This window comes from Salvelinus fontinalis, chromosome 6 (assembly GCF_029448725.1).
Source record: "Salvelinus fontinalis isolate EN_2023a chromosome 6, ASM2944872v1, whole genome shotgun sequence".
Taxonomy (NCBI): domain Eukaryota; kingdom Metazoa; phylum Chordata; class Actinopteri; order Salmoniformes; family Salmonidae; genus Salvelinus; species Salvelinus fontinalis.
The window spans coordinates 53485335-53505331 of record NC_074670.1 but is presented as its reverse complement, the minus strand read 5'-3'; the positions used below and the strand labels follow the sequence as shown (position 1 = coordinate 53505331).

At 44.8% G+C, this 19997-nt stretch overlaps 1 protein-coding gene across 8 annotated transcripts in view; it reads right to left on the bottom strand.

The window, feature by feature from the left end:
• Nucleotides 1-19997, bottom strand: part of LOC129858125 (transcription factor COE3-like) — a 104453-nt gene that overhangs the window by 38995 nt on the left and 45461 nt on the right. For 5 of the 8 annotated variants that reach the window (XM_055927105.1, XM_055927107.1, XM_055927109.1 and 2 more), the window contains exons 7-10: nucleotides 6143-6224; nucleotides 5894-6011; nucleotides 3546-3679; nucleotides 2646-2772 (exon numbers count right to left, since the gene is read on the bottom strand). In XM_055927105.1, coding sequence (XP_055783080.1) covers nucleotides 2646-2772; nucleotides 3546-3679; nucleotides 5894-6011; nucleotides 6143-6224 — 461 coding nt within the window. The remainder of the gene's footprint in view (nucleotides 1-2645; nucleotides 2773-3545; nucleotides 3680-5893; nucleotides 6012-6142; nucleotides 6225-19997) is intronic. The other 3 variants (XM_055927106.1, XM_055927108.1, XM_055927112.1) reach the window with 1 other exon arrangement.

Genomic DNA, 19997 nt, shown 5'->3' with positions numbered 1-19997 from the left:
AGCTGTGCAGTTGGTAATGAGAGGAAGACATGAATAAAAGGGAGAAAGATATGTGTTTGAGAGGCCATCAAAGTTGTATGTGGATATAATGTGTGATATATGGATTTCAAGTACTGCACAAGAGAAAGTCCAAGAGGGGCTCGTATTAATGATTCTGACTGGAAAACAAACAATCCAAGAAGCAACTGCTTCATCTGTCTGTTTAGTTATGGGAGAAACCAGTGCCTATAATATCTGTCTAGACACCAGACCCAACACATCTCTTTAGTTTCAATATCAAGAAGACTAAAATCTCTCTCTCCCTCTCTCTTTCTCTTTCTCGTTCTCTTTCTCTTTCTCTTCCTCTTTCTCTTTCTCTTCCTCTTTCTCTTTCTCTTTCTCCCTCTCCATCTCCCTCTCCTTCTCTCTCCCTCCCTCTCTCTCTCTCCCTCTCCCTCTCCCTCACTTCCTCTCCTTCTCCCCCCTTCTCTCTCTGTCTCATAAGTTCACGTAGACCCAGCCACATTAGGGCAGTGACAGAGTCAACAAAGTCTTGTTTGTCTCTGCATTGTAGATAAGCTGCAGTCTTCCTATGCTTCACTGAGTTTGAACATAGAGCGAAATAAAACATTTAGACCCAAATGCAATTCTTTCAAAACTCATAGAAAGCTCGGTCTTTTAGCATGATATCAAACCAAATAAATGTGTTGATGAAACCTTTGATATGTCACAACGATATAAGCACGTCCCTCTCTACAACACAACTGATTTGCCTGTTTGATAAAAGAGGGCTATGTTCTTGGGAGGGGACACACTGAAAGAAGAGCTCACTTGGGCATCTGGAAATTCCCCAGAGGAAATGACATCATTGAGACTGGATGCATTCTCTTTCCTGTTCAATTATACACAAGCTATTTAGTATTTAAAAGCCTGCCTCATTTTGCATTCATGAATATAACACACTCCTGGCACAATAAATATGCATTAGAAATGCACACGGACCCATTCCCAATCTTGAAATATGTGTGTAAATCAGATTAACTGTTGATGTATGCACAGTATGGGTCTCAATCTGGAAGTAAGAACCAGAGACTTATGAGACTTGTACAATATTATGATGCCGCCACCTGTCTGTGTTCAGCCTGGTCTCATAGACGAGATGTAATATAGTAAAGGTAAATCCATGCACTCAAATTAGTATTATATGTTATGTTTGGTGTGGTTACATCATACAGAATATTACTTAAGTTGCCGGAGTGGTCGTATAATGAGAACGACTAGCAACCCAAAGGTTGTGAGTTTGAATCTCATCACGGACAACTCTAGCATTTTAACTAGTTAGCAACTTTTCAACTACTTACTACTTCGAAAGTTAGCTAACCCCTCCCCTAACCCTAACCTTAAACCATTTAGATAAACCTTCCCCTAAATTTAACATTCACCCTTTAACCTAACATTAGCAACATAGCCACATAGCTAGAATTCATAACGTATCATATGTTAAGTAATTCATAACATATTGTACATTTAGTAAATGAATACATACCATATGAAACGTAACATATCATACTAAATGGAGGTCTAAGATTTACGTACAGAATAATAAGAAATGTTCCCGCGTTTGGAACAGAGGTACCATTAGGGAAATACAGCTTTGTTGTTTTGCGATCAATCAATGTTTTCATTTTTATTGACTTAAAATATGAATGCTGACAACATTTGAGTACTTCCGTAATGATATAGCACTGTTTTGAAGAACACAAAGATATTCAACTCCGTCCAGGGATTCACAACACGTTTTGCTCCAGAGAACACCTCCCGCGGCCTAATGGACGTACAGAATGAGATAACAAGGGGGCTCTATTCACCACACAGTTCCATAAAAGCAATGCACTGAACAGTTGTCAGTCATATCGCCAAATGGAATCAGATATTAGCATTGCAAAAGGAATCGTAAGCTGGGTTGGACGGCCCATTGTGAAGTTGTCTATTTGCTCCGCTAACACTTGCATCCGAACTAAGCGGTGCTTTGAACAAAGAGGGGAGCGGGCTGCAGCGAATACCTATGTTTAACAGAAAGCCTTAACGCAGTCCCATCTTTCATCCGCAACGGAGTGACATTTACTTATCTCACTAAACAGCCATCCATCTGACCTTTCTGCTACTTTGAATGGCATCTGGATATTCCAAAGTAATAATCGGGAATAGTAAAGCGCTGATTTAAGGGAGCGATACTCCATTCTGGCGGCAGTCACGCACCAGCATAAAAGTCTGGACATCAGACAAAGGCTTGAAGGATAACCTGGGGAAAAACTCCAGCAAAAAGAAGGGTAGGACTCAATGCCCTTGAACAAGGGAAAATGTTTACCACCTTGAAAGGACAGAGGAGAGGTGGGAATGTAGCCACCACTATATGTATGGTAATATATAGCATAGAGAACAATAAACCCTATAAGGAAGATATAAAAGACCCATTTCGTATACTCAATATAATGGTTGAACTATGTAATAACGTTTATAAGCAGTTAATAAACAAACCTTCAGATAAAGCGATACCCAGAACATTAAAGGGCAAGAGAGGAGGAAGCAGAGAGATATAGAGAGAGGGTAAAACAAAGAAAACAATGGGAGGAGGAAGAGGAAAAAGAAAGGAACAGTGATCTTACCGGTGTAGACAAACCGCCCTGGCGCCCCTTTGCAGAACTGCTTGGATTTGTAGGAGAGTGTGACCTCCACGACCCCTGGGATGTGGCGAGGGGGCGTCTGGACTCGGATGGCGTGGGGGGTGATTAGCTGGAACACATCAACATACACACACTTATTTAACGCTAAGAGCAGTGCACTGTGGGTGGTACGGTCTATTTACGTTACTTGTTATTTCTTTACAATAACGTCTTAGTTCGATCTTCAAGGTATATTTACAGCATCATCCAACTCTGTCTAGCAAATTCACATTTTATATTTATAGAAGTCATTTAGCAGACAATAATATCTTCTGCAACTTCCAGTTCAGGCAGTACATATAGACAAAAGATGGAACATGGTAAACCCAACCGAATACACACTGATTAAGGCAGTGAGTTTGACAATTAGTTCCATGTGTGTACCGTATGTGTTAGAGATAGAGACTCTGTGGAGGGAAGGTGTCTGCCTGCCTCTAACAAAGTGACCTAGGTCTAAGCACTTAGACAGACCCTGTCGTCTCTGAAGCAGGTGTTCCACCCTGAACATATTTCAATATTTTATGGCCTGCCTTATGCACCGGGCCATACTCTTAGTTTCTTCACCTAGACTCCACGGATAAAATCCAGAAATCTACATATTTTCAGGTATTCCTTTTTCATGGTTGTGTGTGTGTGTGTGTGTGTGTGTGTGTGTGTGTGTGTGCGTGCGTGCGTGCGTGTGTGCGTGCGTACGCGTGAGTGAGTGTGTGTGTGTGTGTGTGTGTGTGTGTGTGTGTGTGTGTGTGTGTGTGTGTGTGTGTGTGTGTGTGTGTGTGTGTGTGTGTGTGTGTGTGTGTGTGTGTGTGTGTGTGTGTGTGTGAGTGCGTGTGTATCTGGACCCACCTCACTCCAGACCAGCATAGTGCCGAAGACCACCTGCAGTCCATCAAAGAAGTTGTCTCCGATGATGATGACAGTGGCTCCCCCGGTCGTCCACCCCTCACTCGGGCTGATGGCTTTGATGCAGGGCGTAGCTGCTTCGGAAACACAGACAGCAGAACGGGTATGACTTCTACTTAAAGGGACTTATTCCTCCAACTTGTTTTAAGCACAATCTGGTTGTCATTTCAATATCACTTAAACTTCTTGCTTTACCAGCTTTCGTTTATGAGTACAGTACATAACTATATAAGAGGAATGTTGTCACTATCAAATTGCAACATGACATATTGCAAGGGTAGCATTAACAAATTACCGACAATTGTTTTAAGTGAATTCTCCAAACAGATTTCTAATTGCATACGGTCCTGCCGTCTATGATGTCAATTAGTTCACTCATCAAAAATGCACAGTTATGATTTCTTTCAATTTCAGAGGATCAATAAGCTCAATAGAAACATTACAGTGTCTCCTGCCTGACCAGACTGTGTGTAGGCAGAACAAGATGGAGACAGACAGGCTGACTGACTGGTCCTGTCTCCAGGATATCTGGCCAAACAGCCACTGCACTTGTAAGAGGGGAAAGAGGCCTGTGATCAAATCATTTCTGTGGCTTGCGGTGGAGGTGGGATACCTTTGCCACAGTCTGCTCCCAGATCTTACGCCTGGATTCAAGTCAGGGACAAATGCCAATTCAATTCAATTGATAGGAGTGTAATCCTATATAGGCATACTGGTCCATGGTGTAAAGGTAGTCATGCTAACTGTGCCCTGGAGTGGTGGAACTATTTAGCCTTTGCAAATGTAAAGATGATCCCAAAATTGGGTTTTCTTTGTAAGTCTCATGAGGTTTTTCTCTGCCCAGGCAGAGGGGCATAGGAAACAGACCATTAAAGGGTTAATTAAGCAATAAGGCCCGGGGGGGTGTGGTATATAGCCAATATACCATGACTAAGGACTGTTCTTACGTATGACGCAACGCGGAGTACGTGGAGTGCCTAGACACAGCCCTTACCCGTGGTATATTGGCAAAATACCACAAACCAAGAGGTGCCTTATTGCTATTATAAACTGGTTACCAACGTAATTAGAGCATTAAAAATACATGTTTTGTCATACCCCTGGTATACGGTCTGATATACCACGGCTGCCAGCCAATCAACTATTAGGGCTCAAACCACCCAGTTTATAAATGGCAATTGAAACCAGTAGATTAAAGGAAACACAGTGGGCTTCCTCCAATGGGATACTGTATAACAGAATCTCTCTCACGTCATTTAACAGTTGTTGAGGGTGTTGATGGAGTAGAGGCTTTTCCCTGGTAGTCACCTGTCATCGTTATTCATTTCCCTCTGTCACAGCAGTAAACACGCAGTCAAACGGGGGACTCTCACAAATTAATAAAACACAATGGCGTGAAGCAGACTGTGGAAACGTTGTACATTTATCTAGGAGGGGGGACAGGGACGGTGGAACAAAGACAGGAGCAGATGTCGGCTTTATCGCCTCTGAAAACATCCCAATCTGGCTGAGATGAAAGACGGTGAGATTCCCTAAGTGGGGCCTTGACTTCAGTGATAGCCTCGTGTACTGTACTGCTCTCCTGGCAGCGCTCTGGGGCTGTCAGTGGTGACCAACCATGGGACTCTCTCACTGGGTTTCTATGAATGCCTAACTACTGTTTATCCAGTGTATCGCAATGCTCTAGTCGTTTTTCAACTCAGAAACTTTGAGAAGTAAGTTTAAACTGTGTCACTGTGCCTAGCTAGCTGCTAGGCCTTGTGGTCGCTAGGCTGGTAGGTTACAAGGGGACAATGTTTTAATACTGCTAGCCCCTGAACAAGGCAATTAACCCACTGTTCCTAGGCCGTCATTGTGAATAAGAATTTGTTCTTAACTGACTTGCCTAGTTAAATAAAGGTTAAATATATATATATATTTTTTTTTAAGAACAAGAGTACTATTCTTTCTTACTATAAGGCACCATGTTACATCATAACCGCAAACGACACGGTGAGGTAGATTTTACAATTTGATGAAGGGGTGTTTTTTTAGGGCTTTAGTAATAAGGTCCCCCACTTCAATGAGGATGTCATCATCCTTTTCCAGACTTAAGGATGTGGTTTCATTTAGTCCAATAAAGAGGATGATGTAATTAAAAGTTGTTCATTGGGGCAAAATAAAATGGGGCACCATTATTTTCACCACAGCTAAAGTGTTTATACATTGGGACACAGGTGGCCAAAGACACCAAGACATATTGAGGTTTTAGAGAAAGTATCAAGTTGTCTGTAAGTGTGAGGTAGTTGTACCTTCAGAGGGGTCCAGGCGTCGAGCCCTCCGGCCATGTTTGGAGTTGTTGTGGACAAACATGTTGTCAGAGACAGCAAGGACATGGCCATCCACGTTCACCGTAGTGGAGACCACCACCTGTGAGATAAACAGAGAACCTTTACCATATACTGTTCTTTTTCATTCATGTACCTGGATTGTGAGCAGAATGAGATAACTTATGTTGTGTGGAACCATAGTGGGAGGTTCAACCATAAATAGGGTCTTACCTGAAACCGTCTCATGTCTCGTGGGTTCCCTGCATTTTTCAAACAATTCTGATTGCATTTGAGGAAGAACTTCAGGAAGAATCTGTAAACACAAGAGAAAAGTACATATATATTACATTGGAACTTGTAACAGTCCTGACCTGTTTTATGTTGTTTTTTATGTGTTTTGGTCAGGGCATGTGTTTTGGGTGGGCAGTCTATGTTATCTGTTTCTATGTTGTTTTTGGTTTGCCTGGTATGGCTCTTGATTAGAGGCAGGTGGTTTGCGTTTTCCTCTAATCAAGAGTCATATTTAGGTAGGGCATTCTCACTGTTTGGGTTGGGTGATTGTCTCCTGTGATGTCTTCGTCGTTGTCGATGTATTTCACTTTCGGGACTGTTTGGCTGTTCGTGTGTTTTGATGTACGTTCCTGTCCGTAAGTTTACGTTATGTAATGTGAGTTTATGTTCAGGTTTCGTTCTACGTCGTTTTGTTATTTTGTAAGTTTTGAAAGTATTTTGTTTTGTTTCGTGTTGCCATCAGTTCATCATTTATAAATAAAAGATGGCTTATTTCCCTGACTCCGCATTTTGGTCTGAAGATCCTTCTCTCCTCACCTCATCTGAGGATGAGGAAAGCGACAGCCTTAACAGAATCACCCACCAACAAACAGAGACCAAGCGGTATGGGAATGCTCGACGGAGCAACAGGAACTTCTGGACTTGGGAGGAGATCTTGGATGGTAGAGGACCATGGACTCAACCAGGAGAATATCGCCGCCCTAAAGCTGAATTGGAAGCAGCGAAAGCAGAGAGGCGGCGATATGAGGAGCTAGCTCGGAGGCAGGAAAAGGAACCTACAAAGGATCTGGGCTACACTACGTGGGAGGAGATCGACAGGTGGGCGATCAACCCAGGGAGAGTGCCGGAGCCCGCCTGGGATTCTCTGGCGCAGTGCGAGGAGGGATACCGGCGAATGGAGGCAGCACGACGAAGCGGTAGGAAGCCTGTGGGAAAACCCAAAAAATTTCTTTGGGGGGGGCTTAAAGGGAGAGTGGCGAAGTCAGGTAGGAAACCTGCGCCTACTCCCTGTAATTACCGTGGAGAGCGAGAGTACGGGCAGACACCGTGTTACGCAGTAGAGCGCACGGTGTCTCCTGTACGTGTGCATAGCCCGGTGCGGGTTATTCCACCTCCCCGCACTGGCAGGGCTAGATTGAGTATTGAGCCGGATGTCATGAAGCCGGCCCTACATATCTGGCCACCAGTGCGTCTCCTCGGGCCGGTTTACATGGCACCAGCCTTACGCATGGTGTCCCCGGTTCGTCTACATAGGCCGGTGCGGGTTATTCCACCTCCCCGCACTGGTCGGGCAACGGGGAGCATTCAACCAGGTAAGGTTGGTCAGGCTCAATGCTCAAGGGAGCCAATACGCCTGCATGGTCCGGTATTTCCGGCGCCACCTCCCCGCCCCAGTTCAGTGCCACCAGTACATACACCACGTAACAGGCTTTCAGTGTGTCTCCAGAGCCCTGTTCCTCCTCCACGCACTCGTCCTATGGTGCGTGTCTCCAGCCTGGTACCACCAATTCCGGCACCACGCACTAAGCCTCTTATGCGTTTCCAGAGTCCTGTGCATCCTGTTGCTGCTCCCCGCATTAGCCCTGAGATGCGTGTCCCCAGTCCGGTACCACCAGTTCCGGCCCCACGCACTAGGCCTAATGTGCGTCCCCAGGGTCCAGTATGCCCTGTTCCTTCTCCCCGCACTAGCCCTGAGATGCGTGTCCCCAGCCCGGTGCCTCCAGTTCCGGCACCACGCACCAGGTCTACAGTGCGCCGTATCCGGCCAGAGCCATCCGTCTCACCAGCGCCATCTGAGCCATCCGTCTCACCAGCGCCATCTGAGCCATCCGTCTCCCCAGCGCCATCTGAGCCATCCGTCTCCCCAGCGCCATCTGAGTCATCCGTCTGCCAGGAGCCTGCAAAGCCGCCCGTCTGCCATGAGCCTGCAAAGCCGCCCGTCTGCCATGAGCCTACAGAGCCATCCGCCAGACAGGAGCCGCTAGAGCCGTCAGCCAGACAGGAGCCGCTAGAGCCGCCCGCCAGACAGGATCTGCCAGAGCCGCCAACCAGACAGGATCTGCCAGAGCCGCCAACCAGACAGGATCTGCCAGAGCCGCCAACCAGACAGGATCTGCCAGAGCCGCCAACCAGACAGGATCTGCCAGAGCCGCCAACCAGACAGGATCTGCCAGAGCCGCCAGCGAGCCATGAGCAGCCAGAGCCGTCAGAGAGCCATGAGCAGCCAGAGCCGTCAGAGCCATGAGCAGCCAGAGCCGTCAGAGAGCCATGAGCAGCCAGAGCCGTCAGAGAGCCATGAGCGTCGAGAGCCGTCAGCCTGCCATGAGCGTCGAGAGCCGTCAGCCTGCCATGAGCGTCGAGAGCCGTCAGCCTGCCATGAGCGTCGAGAGCCGTCAGCCTGCCATGAGCGTCGAGAGCCGTCAGCCTGCCATGAGCGTAGAGAGCCGTCAGTCTGCCATGAGTGTCGAGAGCCGTCAGCCTGCATGGACCTGCCAGAGCCGTCCTGCCACCTTGTCCCGGTGCTGCCCCTTGTCCCGGTGCTGCCCCTTGTCCCGGTGCTGCCCCTTGTCCCGGTGCTGCCCCTTGTCCCGGTGCTGCCCCTTGTCCCGGTGCTGTCCCTTATTCCGGTGCTGGTCCTTATCCTGGTGCTGCCCCTTGTTCCGGTGCTGCCCCTTGTCCCGGTGCTACCCCTTGTCCCGGTGCTGCCCATTGTCCCGGTGCTGCCCCTTGTTCCGGTGCTGGCCGTTTATTTAGGGGAGGGTAGTGTTAGGGTGGTCATTAGAAGGGGTAGACAGAAGAGGGGAGTGACTATGTTGGTATGGGGACAGCGTCCTGAGCCGGAACCACCACCGTGGTCAACTGCCCACCCGGACCCTCCCCTGGACTTTGTGCTGGTGCGCCCGGCGTGCGCACCTTGAGGGGGGGGTACTGTAACAGTCCTGACCTGTTTTATGTTGTTTTTTATGTGTTTTGGTCAGGGCATGTGTTTTGGGTGGGCAGTCTATGTTATCTGTTTCTATGTTGGTTTTGTTTGCCTGGTATGGCTCTTGATTAGAGGCAGGTGGTTTGCGTTTGCCTCTAATTAAGAGTCATATTTAGGTAGGGCATTCTCACTGTTTGGGTGTGGGTGATTGTCTCCTGTGATGTCTTCGTTGTGTTCGATGTTATTCACTATCGGGGCTGTTTGGCTGTTCGTACGTTTCGATGTAACGTTCTTGTTCGTGAGTTTACGTTTGTCGATGTAAGTTTATGTTCAGGTTCCGTTCGTTACGTTTTGTTATTTTGTAAGTTTTGAAAGTATTTTGTTTTGTTTCGTGTTGCCATCAGTTCATCATTTTTAAATAAAAGATGGCTTATTTCCCTGACTCCGCATTTTGGTCTGAAGATCCTTCTCTCCTCACCTCATCTGAGGATGAGGAAAGCGACAGCCTTAACAGAACTCTAATCAAAAGGTTTCATTCAAGCACTGAAAACAGTTGATCACATCTAAATGATGACACAATTATCAATAAGATGCTGTGGGAAAAAATAGCTAATACAATTAAATGCAACCATGTTTTGTTATGTTGTGGTTGGTCCAAATCAAACGAAGGACATCTCACTCAGTAAATGCTTGAATAAAATCCTGTAAAACATTGTTTTAAGCAACCTTTTTCTTCATTTAGTCATATAAAGACAAAAAGACTCATGGTGTCTCATTAGAGTTGGCTTTTGATTTGTACTTCTTTATGTCCAATCCTTTCTCCCATGTGTTGATTGACTGTTGTTATGGTAACAGAGGGGTATTGATTGGGAATGGATATCAATGAGGATGAGCCGTAATAACCCAGTAGTTGGAGTTAAGACACCCGGTCATACATTAAGAATGGATTGCCATCTTAATGCATTTCCCACTGCCATGTAACCTCCGCATATCCATCTCCTGGACCATAAGCCCCTTATTTTGATGGAACGCTTTCTTTTTAATTGCCACATTATTACAATAATAATCCAGGAAGTTAACAACCGGCAAGGTCGCAGACAGCCATGTCACATTAACCAAGGGATAACCTCGTCCGATGCAGCCGCATATTTTTTTCCGTTGCAAAGGATGCTGGGAGTCTCCTGTAGTGGAGAGCAGCCCTGTCAGAGAGAAATAAATGGTTGCTATCTGAAGAGAGCATCGATTTCTCCCTAATAAGACAGTAACAATATCTTTAAAACACACACAGTGGTAAGCGAAGCAATTTCCTCATTGCGCAATCAAAATATCTAAACCACCTTGAGTGGCGGTACAGTGTTAAGCAAAGAAAGAGAAAGGGGGTTGTGAGTTCAAAAGAGCTCTGTTACATAAAGAAATATGGCCATTTGGTAATTTTGTAAAAAAATAATAATGGCTACTCTATTTAGCCGGTATTGACTGAAACTTTATCTTGGGTGCACCGTAGGCTACTAATGTCCTTTATGACAATGGAATAAAACAACATGGAGAAATCATCCCCAAGCCCAAATCATATGATATTAGAGTCCTTGGGAGGAGCGATATAGATCAATAGGGATTGAATTCAAACGCAGCTGGAGACAAGGGCCTGGTTAGCCAACCAGCCGCGCTGATATTACAACTACAATGTGTTTTCAATGGAATTAGACCAGAGCAGAGCTCAACCAAGCAGGCACACCAACTCGCAGAAAAAGCGAGATTCTGGAACATACCCTCTTTGAAGCCCTGGGTAGAGCCAGTTCAGAGTTAAGATTCGCCACAGCTTTCCAAACGACAAGAAAACTGAAGGGGAAAAAACGGAGAACACAAAAATAGGAATAGAGTGATGATGGTGAGGTCCGTGGAGGGGGGAGCATGTGATGTTGTCCCGGCAGCCCCGGATCCTCCATCTGCCACTGGGCAGGAGTTGACAAGGAATGTAAGATTCCAGGTCTCTTCATGGAAAGGCGGCACCCGATCAAAGCCTGGTTCCCTTTGGATTGGTTCTGCGATAGCAGCTCGGAAGCAGTGGGGGGAGAAGCTGCATGTAGAAGCAGTGGGAGAAGTAGCTGCTTGTAGAAGCAGAGGGAGAAGTAGCTGCTTGTAGAAGCAGAGGGAGAAGTAGCTGCTTGTAGAAGCAGAGGGAGAAGTAGCTGCTTGTAGAAGCAGAGGGAGAAGTAGCTGCTTGTAGAAGCAGAGGGAGAAGTAGCTGCTTGTAGAAGCAGAGGGGAAGTAGCTGCTTGTAGAAGCAGAGGGAGAAGTAGCTGCTTGTAGAAGCAGAGGGAGAAGTAGCTGCTTGTAGAAGCAGAGGGAGAAGTAGCTGCTTGTAGAAGCAGAGGGGGAAGTAGCTGCTTGTAGAAGCAGAGGGAGAAGTAGCTGCTTGTAGAAGCAGAGGGAGAAGTAGCTGCTTGTAGAAGCAGAGGGAGAAGTAGCTGCTTGTAGAAGCAGAGGGAGAAGTAGCTGCTTGTAGAAGCAAAGGGGGAAGTAGCTGCTTGTAGAAGCAGAGGGAGGAGTAGCTGCTTGTAGAAGCAGAGGGAGAAGTAGCTGCTTGTAGAAGCAGATGGAGAAGTAGCTGCTTGTAGAAGCAGAGGGAGAAGTAGCTGCTTGTAGAAGCAGATGGAGAAGTAGCTGCTTGTAGAAGCAGAGGGAGAAGTAGCTGCTTGTAGAAGCAGTGGGGGAAGTAGCTGCTTGTAGAAGCAGAGGGAGAAGTAGCTGCTTGTAGAAGATGACAAGACGGAAGTTGAATGTTGATCTCAACTTTGAGAAATGGGAATGAGAGAAAGTGGTCTGTTTTTAGGTCGAGCTCTTGCTGTAAACTGTTACTTCACAGCTGCACAATGATTCTGTCACTAAAGGTTACCCAAGCCTATCAGAAAACTATTTTACTTCACTTAGATTGTAAATAAGAAGTACAATTCTGTATGATTGGACAAATTTCAATCCCTTGTTTATAAACCACCAGGATTTTCATTATATCAGAAATATAATGACTATACACCCGTTCTATTGGCCTATATTAAGAGGATGAGTATTGAAAAGCCTTTCGAAACCAGTGCATACTTGAGACTTGCAGAGATTCTTTTGTTTTAGCTTTCAAATTGGGAGAGAATTTTAAGTGACAGTTTATACGAGACATATGATGCTGAGACATCCTTATCACATCAGAAGAGACTAGAGTTAGTGGGAGAAAATGACTCTCAGGCTTTTGGAAGCTGCACCGCTCAGCACTGGAGCCCATCAACATTTTGACCAGGTTTCACCATATATTTCACTTCAAATATTCAATACTCTCTTCTACTGTTATCTCTCCAGCTTCAGTCTCTAGGGTATCTGTGACAATCCTATGAACTTACACACCTGATTGGATGTAATTTCAAACCTCCTTTCTCAGATAAATATACACATATAATAATCACGTAGGCTAAATTTAGAGAAGGACAGAAGGGAGGAAAGCCAGGGAGTAACTTTTCCTTCTCTGTTCAACCCCTCCCCCCCTCAGTATCGAAAACATATTAAACCAGCATAAATAATGAATGTCCATCTACAGCCAGGGCTTCGTTATTAGTTCCAGGCTGTTTTTCCCCGTCTCTCCTCTGCTCTTAAAAAGTAGGTAAAGGCGTTGTAAGCCATCACCTCATTACGCTGCCCTGCAATCAATTACAGAGGTGTGTGTGGGCCTGCCAGCCTCTAATGTGGAGCTGTGGCTAGTGGCAGGAAGTCCTGCTGCTGTAGTCGTGCTAGGCAAACCTAGTCTTTCCTTTCCTCTATATTTTCTCAGTTTAGGCTGAGTTCCCATTCTTCTCAAGGCATCCCTTCCTTGTCTCCTTTTGTCCTTGTCTCCTTTCCTCAGTGACCGCTGATAGATGAAAGGATGGGTTTACTACTCCATCTCAGTTTTATCTTTCAAGACCATCTGCCCATAAGACCTTCTGCCCATAAGACCTTCTGTCCATAAGACATTTTGCCCGTAAGACCTTCTGCCTATAAGACATTCTGTCCATAAGACCTCCTGCCCATAAGATCTTCTGTGCATAAGATATTCTGCTCATAAGACATTCTGCCCGTAAGACCTCCTGCCCATAAGACCTTCTGCATATAAGACTTTTTGCCCATAAGACCTTGTTGACGTAAGGGAGAGGAGATGTGACTATTGGAACGCAGCATGTAGTAAGTCCAAATACAACAGCCTTATGAATAACCTTGGCAACAGAAGCTGAACAAAGTGGCAGTAGGCCAGGACGGGGGAAATTAATTAAACACCGAACGTAAAGGCCAAGCATCCTAAGAGCCCCTATAGGAAATCACTATGCGGGCCCTCTGACTTAAAATATTACAAAATGAGAGCTTTGAAAGCATTGAAACACTGGATGTGGTGTATTGTGTCAAAGGAATAAAGCTTGAGATATTGCATATTATGTACACTAAAGCTGAATGAGCCTGAGCAGGGAATAAGTGTGTGACTTCAGCATCGTTTTCATTACAGGGACGTGAGCTGAGGTCCACTCTAAATGATGTCACTCTGGGGCCACACCCATAGCACTATACTGAAGCAATTATGTCTGGCTCAAATAACAAGGCCCTCCTGACTCCATACAATGCACACACACATGCACACAGACACACACAAACACACGACACACACACACCTTCCCCATCTTTCACTTATTGCGTTAGGCAAGAAGAAGAAAAAAATCAATATTTCAGCAGGGGTATTTTTAAAAGCTGCCGCGTTACCAATTCTGACCCACAATTTGCTTTGAGTGTTTGCTGCTTTTTATGAAAAGTCAGAGCCATGCGGTGGCGTTTACTCTAAGATGAGCAACACCAGGAGGCAATGAGATAGCGCCTCAGATTCTTTGAGGTCGACTTCTCCAATTTTTAAACTAAGGTTGGAGCCAGTTGAGAGATGACACGCTACTGAATTGCTTTACAGTATAACTGAGAGAACCAATCCAAACACTTGGATTGGACCCAGCGATTCACAGTCTGCCCAGTGCATTAAGACACTGAAACACAATTAGCTATGTCACTAATTGTTTCACAATCAGTTGTCATTTGATTTGATCTAGTGTACATTAATTATTGTTGTGCTGCTAAATTCAAGGAACATTCTTCCTCAACATTAGAAGGAACCATATTCCACACAGTCTTATTACAGTAACTAATATTTACTCTACTGTGTTGAAAACAAATGCCTTCTTCCAATTATTAATGACACATTCTGAGGAAGCTCCTGTACAGCTAATTAGGCTATGAAACGGCTGGAGTTAACAATATGGCTCAGTGTGTGTGTGTGTGTGTGTGTGTGTGTGTGTGTGTGTGTGTGTGTGTGTGTGTGCGTGTGTGTGCGTGTGTGTGCGTGTGTGTGCGTGTGTGTGTGTGTGTGTGTGTGTGTGTGTGTGTGTGTGTGTGTGTGTGTGTGTGTGTGTGTGTGTGTGTGTGTGTGTGTGTGTGTGTGTGTGTGCGCGTGTGTGTGACCCCCCCTTCTGCCAACTCTCCAAGACCAGGGTTCTCCTCGGCTCTGCTACATGCCATCAATAATTCAGTAGCCAAGATGGCAATTACAGGACCATGTACAATCAAACTAAATATTTGATGAGGCACTAAAACAGTCACTGGAACAGATCTCTCTCTCTCTCTCTCTCTCTCTCTCTCTCTCTCTCTGAACACACACACACATTTACACAAACACACACACGCACACACACACATTCTTGACTGTCTATTGTCTTAAGCATCTTAACAACACATTATGGGTCTGGTCCCTTATTCCCCAAACTTTGCCAGAGACTCAAAAGCAGTTTATTCTGCTAAGAGTGTCTTGCACAATTCATTTTCTACTTCTAAAATATTGAGTGGCCACATTATGCGTTCTATAAGGGTCTGTTTCACTTCCAACATATTAAGGCTGTCTCTCTGCCTGGAAATGAACACAGTACAAGAGGAGGATTCATCAAGACAGACAGACGGCATTAAATATCCGAAAATCAAATCCATTTTAATTGATCGGAATAAAAACCAGCACCAGGCCTTTACCTCACCTTTCATCTTTGATCAGAGGCAGATTATTCAACATTAAAAATAATGTGACATAATATCCATTACTGCTGAAAATGTTTGGGATGAAGACTTTGTCTGAACCTGGTAAATTGGCGGCTGGCCATTTCCATTAAAGGATAAAATAACTCTGCTACTGTATAAGAGATGATACATAATTAGATCATAGATAATATCTGACTATACTAAATCAATATTTAATTGATCATATCAACATTATCCTTTCGAAAGCAGTCCTGTGAATGAGAGCCTTGTTATAGTAAAGTGTTACAGTTTAGTTACCAGCTTGTGAAAAATGTTGCAGTGTGTTCAGCAAAATCTGTCTCTGTTTCCAATTTTAATGTGAGATCTATCGTTGAAAAACACATGCAGAATTCCTGGAGCACAGATATGAACAGAACATCCCATCACTATGTTATACAGACAGCGTGGCTGGCTCTATTCTGAGGGTGGATGTGAGAAAGTGCTTTGGTGCACAGAGAGAATGGGAGTTTGTTTGTTTGGCCAAGTGAACCAGTGTTCCTCCAAAACCTCCTGTACGTTTGTACTTAACCCGCCTTCGAATCCACACACAACACACACGTGCACACACACACTCACTCGCATTCAAGCACACACACACACGTACACACTCTTCTCCGCTGCACTCCGGTTACCTCTGGTCCCTCCTCAGCTGTGTTTTGACCCTGTTGCCATGGCAAAGAACATATTGTCTCTCCAATCGAAATCACTCTATGGCATAATGCTCTAACGAGAGAGAATAAAATATGTGACTTGCCGTGACCTCATGGCCCAGGCATGGGTTAGAAACTGTAGCAAGCTGCAAAAATCTGTCCTTTGGTTCCACAACCCATAATAATTTCACACACCAGAAAGATCACGGTTTGTTCACAAATACAATTCATGATATCAAACAATTATTCTGCGGGTTTATTTCTCCAATTGTGGCGATTTTTGGATAACACATATGAGTGTAAATGTATTAAACACCTTTTAACCGCGGTACTGTTTTGAAAGTTTGAAAAGGTAGAAAAGACATGCTGCCGTTATCTCTGAGGTGTTTTGGAGGTAGAGTGGGAACGGTGAACAGATGTGTTCGGGTTGTGTATTCAGAGCGTCAGATATAGAACCACAACAAACGCTGTGCATCAAAAGCAGAGGCTGAGAGCTCAAACTGAGGAATTCAGCAGGAGTGAAACAGCAGGTGGATACACACACACACACACACACACACACACACACACACACACACACACACACACACACACACACACACACACACACACACACACACACACACACACACACACACACACACACACACACACACACAATGTGATGAGTGAAACAGCAGGAGGAGGTTGCACAGACAAGCATGCATGCATAGGCTACACACACACACAAACACACACACAGACCCTATGATAAGTTCCACAGCAGGGGAAGAATCCCCACAATGAGAGGTAAAGCCATGAACAGCGATGTATGGAGCTGAATGCAGAAACAGCTCTTTCATAGAGGTGGCGTTGAATAATTCATTGAATCATTAACTTGACTAGGTCTACTGACAGCTTGAAACTGGAGGGTTAAAACATCAATTGAGTCAATTTATATCAATTGAATCTCTTTGAGCAAGTCTGAACCAATTTTTTACATTTTTTTGACATGAGTTAACATCAGTGTCAAGACAGATGAGGCATCTGTCTGGAAACATCTTTCTGTCTGGAAATATTGTTATTCTATAGTAAGCCGTTTCCATATGATAGGCTAATGCGAACTTTCACCATATTGCTTATACTTATCCAATCGTCCCAGATCTATAAATGCCTAAGGGGAAGGAGCTACAGGTTGTTTCAGTGCCAGGCATCAGAGAGTAGAATTCAAGCACATCCCCGTATGTCAGCTGGTCAAAGTCACAGACCTGTGGCTACCAGATAGCCTCGCCTCCATCCTCCCTCACATCTCTACAATCACTGTCTAGACGAGAGAGAGGACGGGCTGTCCAACAACCTTTCCGGTAGAGGAAGAAAAAATAAAATCCCTCCCTTACACGTTGATTGACAGCTCCATCCAGGCCCCAGTGCTGAAATCAAGCTGTCAGTCTGGGGGCGGCGACAGAGGAATTGTCCTCTCAGATTTAAATACCGGCCATAATAGGCCGCCATCTATCACGCCTGCCGCCCAGGTTATTCTCAGACACATACATTAGCCCTTGGCCCAGATAGGAATGTCACCAGATTAAACATCCAATTTGTTAACTGGCCGGGCCAGAGGTGCTGCTTCTTGACAGGACTTACAAACAAGCACAAATGGCCCCATTTTTCACACCGGGGCCTGCAGGCTTTTTAATGCAGAGTGGACCTCGGGCCTAGCGCCAGAGCAGGCAGGCTGTCGAGGTAGACAGAGGGAGCAGAGAGGTCTGCTTGTAGAGTGGTAACACACACACACACACACACACACAAATAAATACACACACACATACACACACACAATCACAGACACTGGAGTAACAAAAAGCTGAACACTATACACCTGATGACAGTTTTTTATCCAAACCATGTCTGTTATTCACAAATAAATGGCATCTATCCTGATTTTAGAGGAGCAACCTCACAGTACCAGTAGATACTGCACACTCAGTGCATGGCAGAATCAATCAGGCCTAATCCACTGCTGTAGCATGCTAAGGACTAAGGAGAGGGGGATTCACTGTATACTTGAGATGAAGCCATATATTTCAGTCAATGAGGGGCCTATGGACAGATTGCGAGCATATTGGTAAACAGAGGGAGAGACGGACTAGCAGATGCCACCAGTTTAGACCCTGCAGACTGGGACCAGTGTGAGAAATATGGGGATGTAAGGCAGACACCAAGCACAGCCAGAGCCATGGAAACGGCCCACAGGGAGACATCTTACTTGGAGGAGAGGGAGAGGAGATATGCTGTACTGTAAAAAAAATGTAGACCACCTTTTTACATACTGTACTGCAGATTACCAATGTAACTGGAAAAGGGGACTGAATCCAAGTCCCATCATTAAGCAGGCTTCAACCCAGATGTATTGTATATCAACTTCCTGTATAGGAGAGTAATATGACCACAGAACCACAGAACAAAAACAAGGACAATCATTTGTGGTTCTTTTCAGTCACAGTTCAGGTTCCAGTGAGCTGCCAGATATGCTTTTATAATAATAACAATAGATGAATATTAACCACAGAAACCTAGTAGAGTATTTTGTCTCTCAGAAAAAGAATGCAAATTATAATGGTCTGAGAAATGGACCCTACTAAGTAATATCATTTCTCTCACACCAACAGACATGGTCTTTTTATGATTTCAAAACCGTTCTTCAGGGAAAGAGTGATTTATCCCTCACTTTGTCTGTCAGACAAATGTTTCTCTTTATGGCTATTACTATTCCAAACGGGGCCTGGCGTCAGAAAACTAATATACTGCGTGAAGTATTTAATTAAGTATCCGGGCAGAGATGGGTGAGCGTCTTGCTTTATTGAACCAAAATTAAAAATAACTCTCCCATTTGAGTAAACGGCCTGGGGGTTGCCTCTCAAGCGTTTAATTTTAATATCGTTCATGCCACTTTAACCTTTTCAAGCGCTGGCCCCTTCAATTGTTTGTGAATGGAGATAGTACTCTGAGAACGCCTCTATAGACAACAGAGACTTCCTCCCCTGTCACCTGACTAGGGAAAAACATGTCAGCCTCCTAGTTGTTCTGTTTGTTTGTACTCCTTGTGTGCTGAAGAGGAGATAAGACAAAGAAAAGGGGAGGAAGGAAGGAGGGAGGAACAAACCGATACATAGGCAGTGCTACATTGATAGAAGAAGCATAATGATGCAATCGTTACAAAGTCAGTGTAATTTACACCAGCCTTTGAAGTCGGCGGAGAACCCAACCATGTTAGAATGCCTCAAACGGTAGGTTTAATCAAACTCGACTGGAGCCCAAATAAAAGGAGGAGGAAACTTCATCCGGGAGTCAACACAGCGCCAAACTACACCTAATTGGATAAAACAACGCCGGGGCTTGGGTAGAGAAGAGATTTGTTGTTGTGTTGTGCTCCTTTTCTAACTGGGGCTCTCATTTCAGACATAGGTTTTTAACTCACAGAGAGAGAAAGCCCAGTGATATTCTCCATCTGTTTGGCCCAAGACTTCTCTCAGCTGCTTTGGGAATGAGGCGGTCATGGACAAGGTGAACTCCATCACGCCATCTGCCTGGACCTTGGCCTGGCCCTGGACACCATTAGGGGCCAGTTGCAGTCTTGAAAAACATCTCCTCCCAGTCTCACTGAGCAGATTTAGCTTTATGAATACATTATGTTTTCCTGGCTGCTTGGATAAGTAGAGAGAAATGGGTGTCAAGGTTGTGATTATCGTTTCGATACCTTTTGGCTCGGGTTTTAAGAGCAACGTATGTACGTTTTTTAATCTGTCTCTACGTGAAGTGGGTTTATTTGTAAGAGAATAATGAATCAAAGTAATAGATTTAGTAAAAAAATGATAGTTAGTTGAAGGCATTTCTATACTGAACAAAAATATAAACGCACCATGTAAAGTGTTCATCACAGTGTTCATCATTCATGAGCTGAAATAAAAGATCCCAGAAATGTTCCATACGCACAAGAAGTGTATTTCTTTCAAATGTTTTTCACAAATTTGTTTACATGCCTGTTAGTGAGCATTTCTCCTTTGCCAAGATAATCCCTCCACCTGCCAGGTGTGGCATATCAATAAGCTGATTAAACAACATGAAC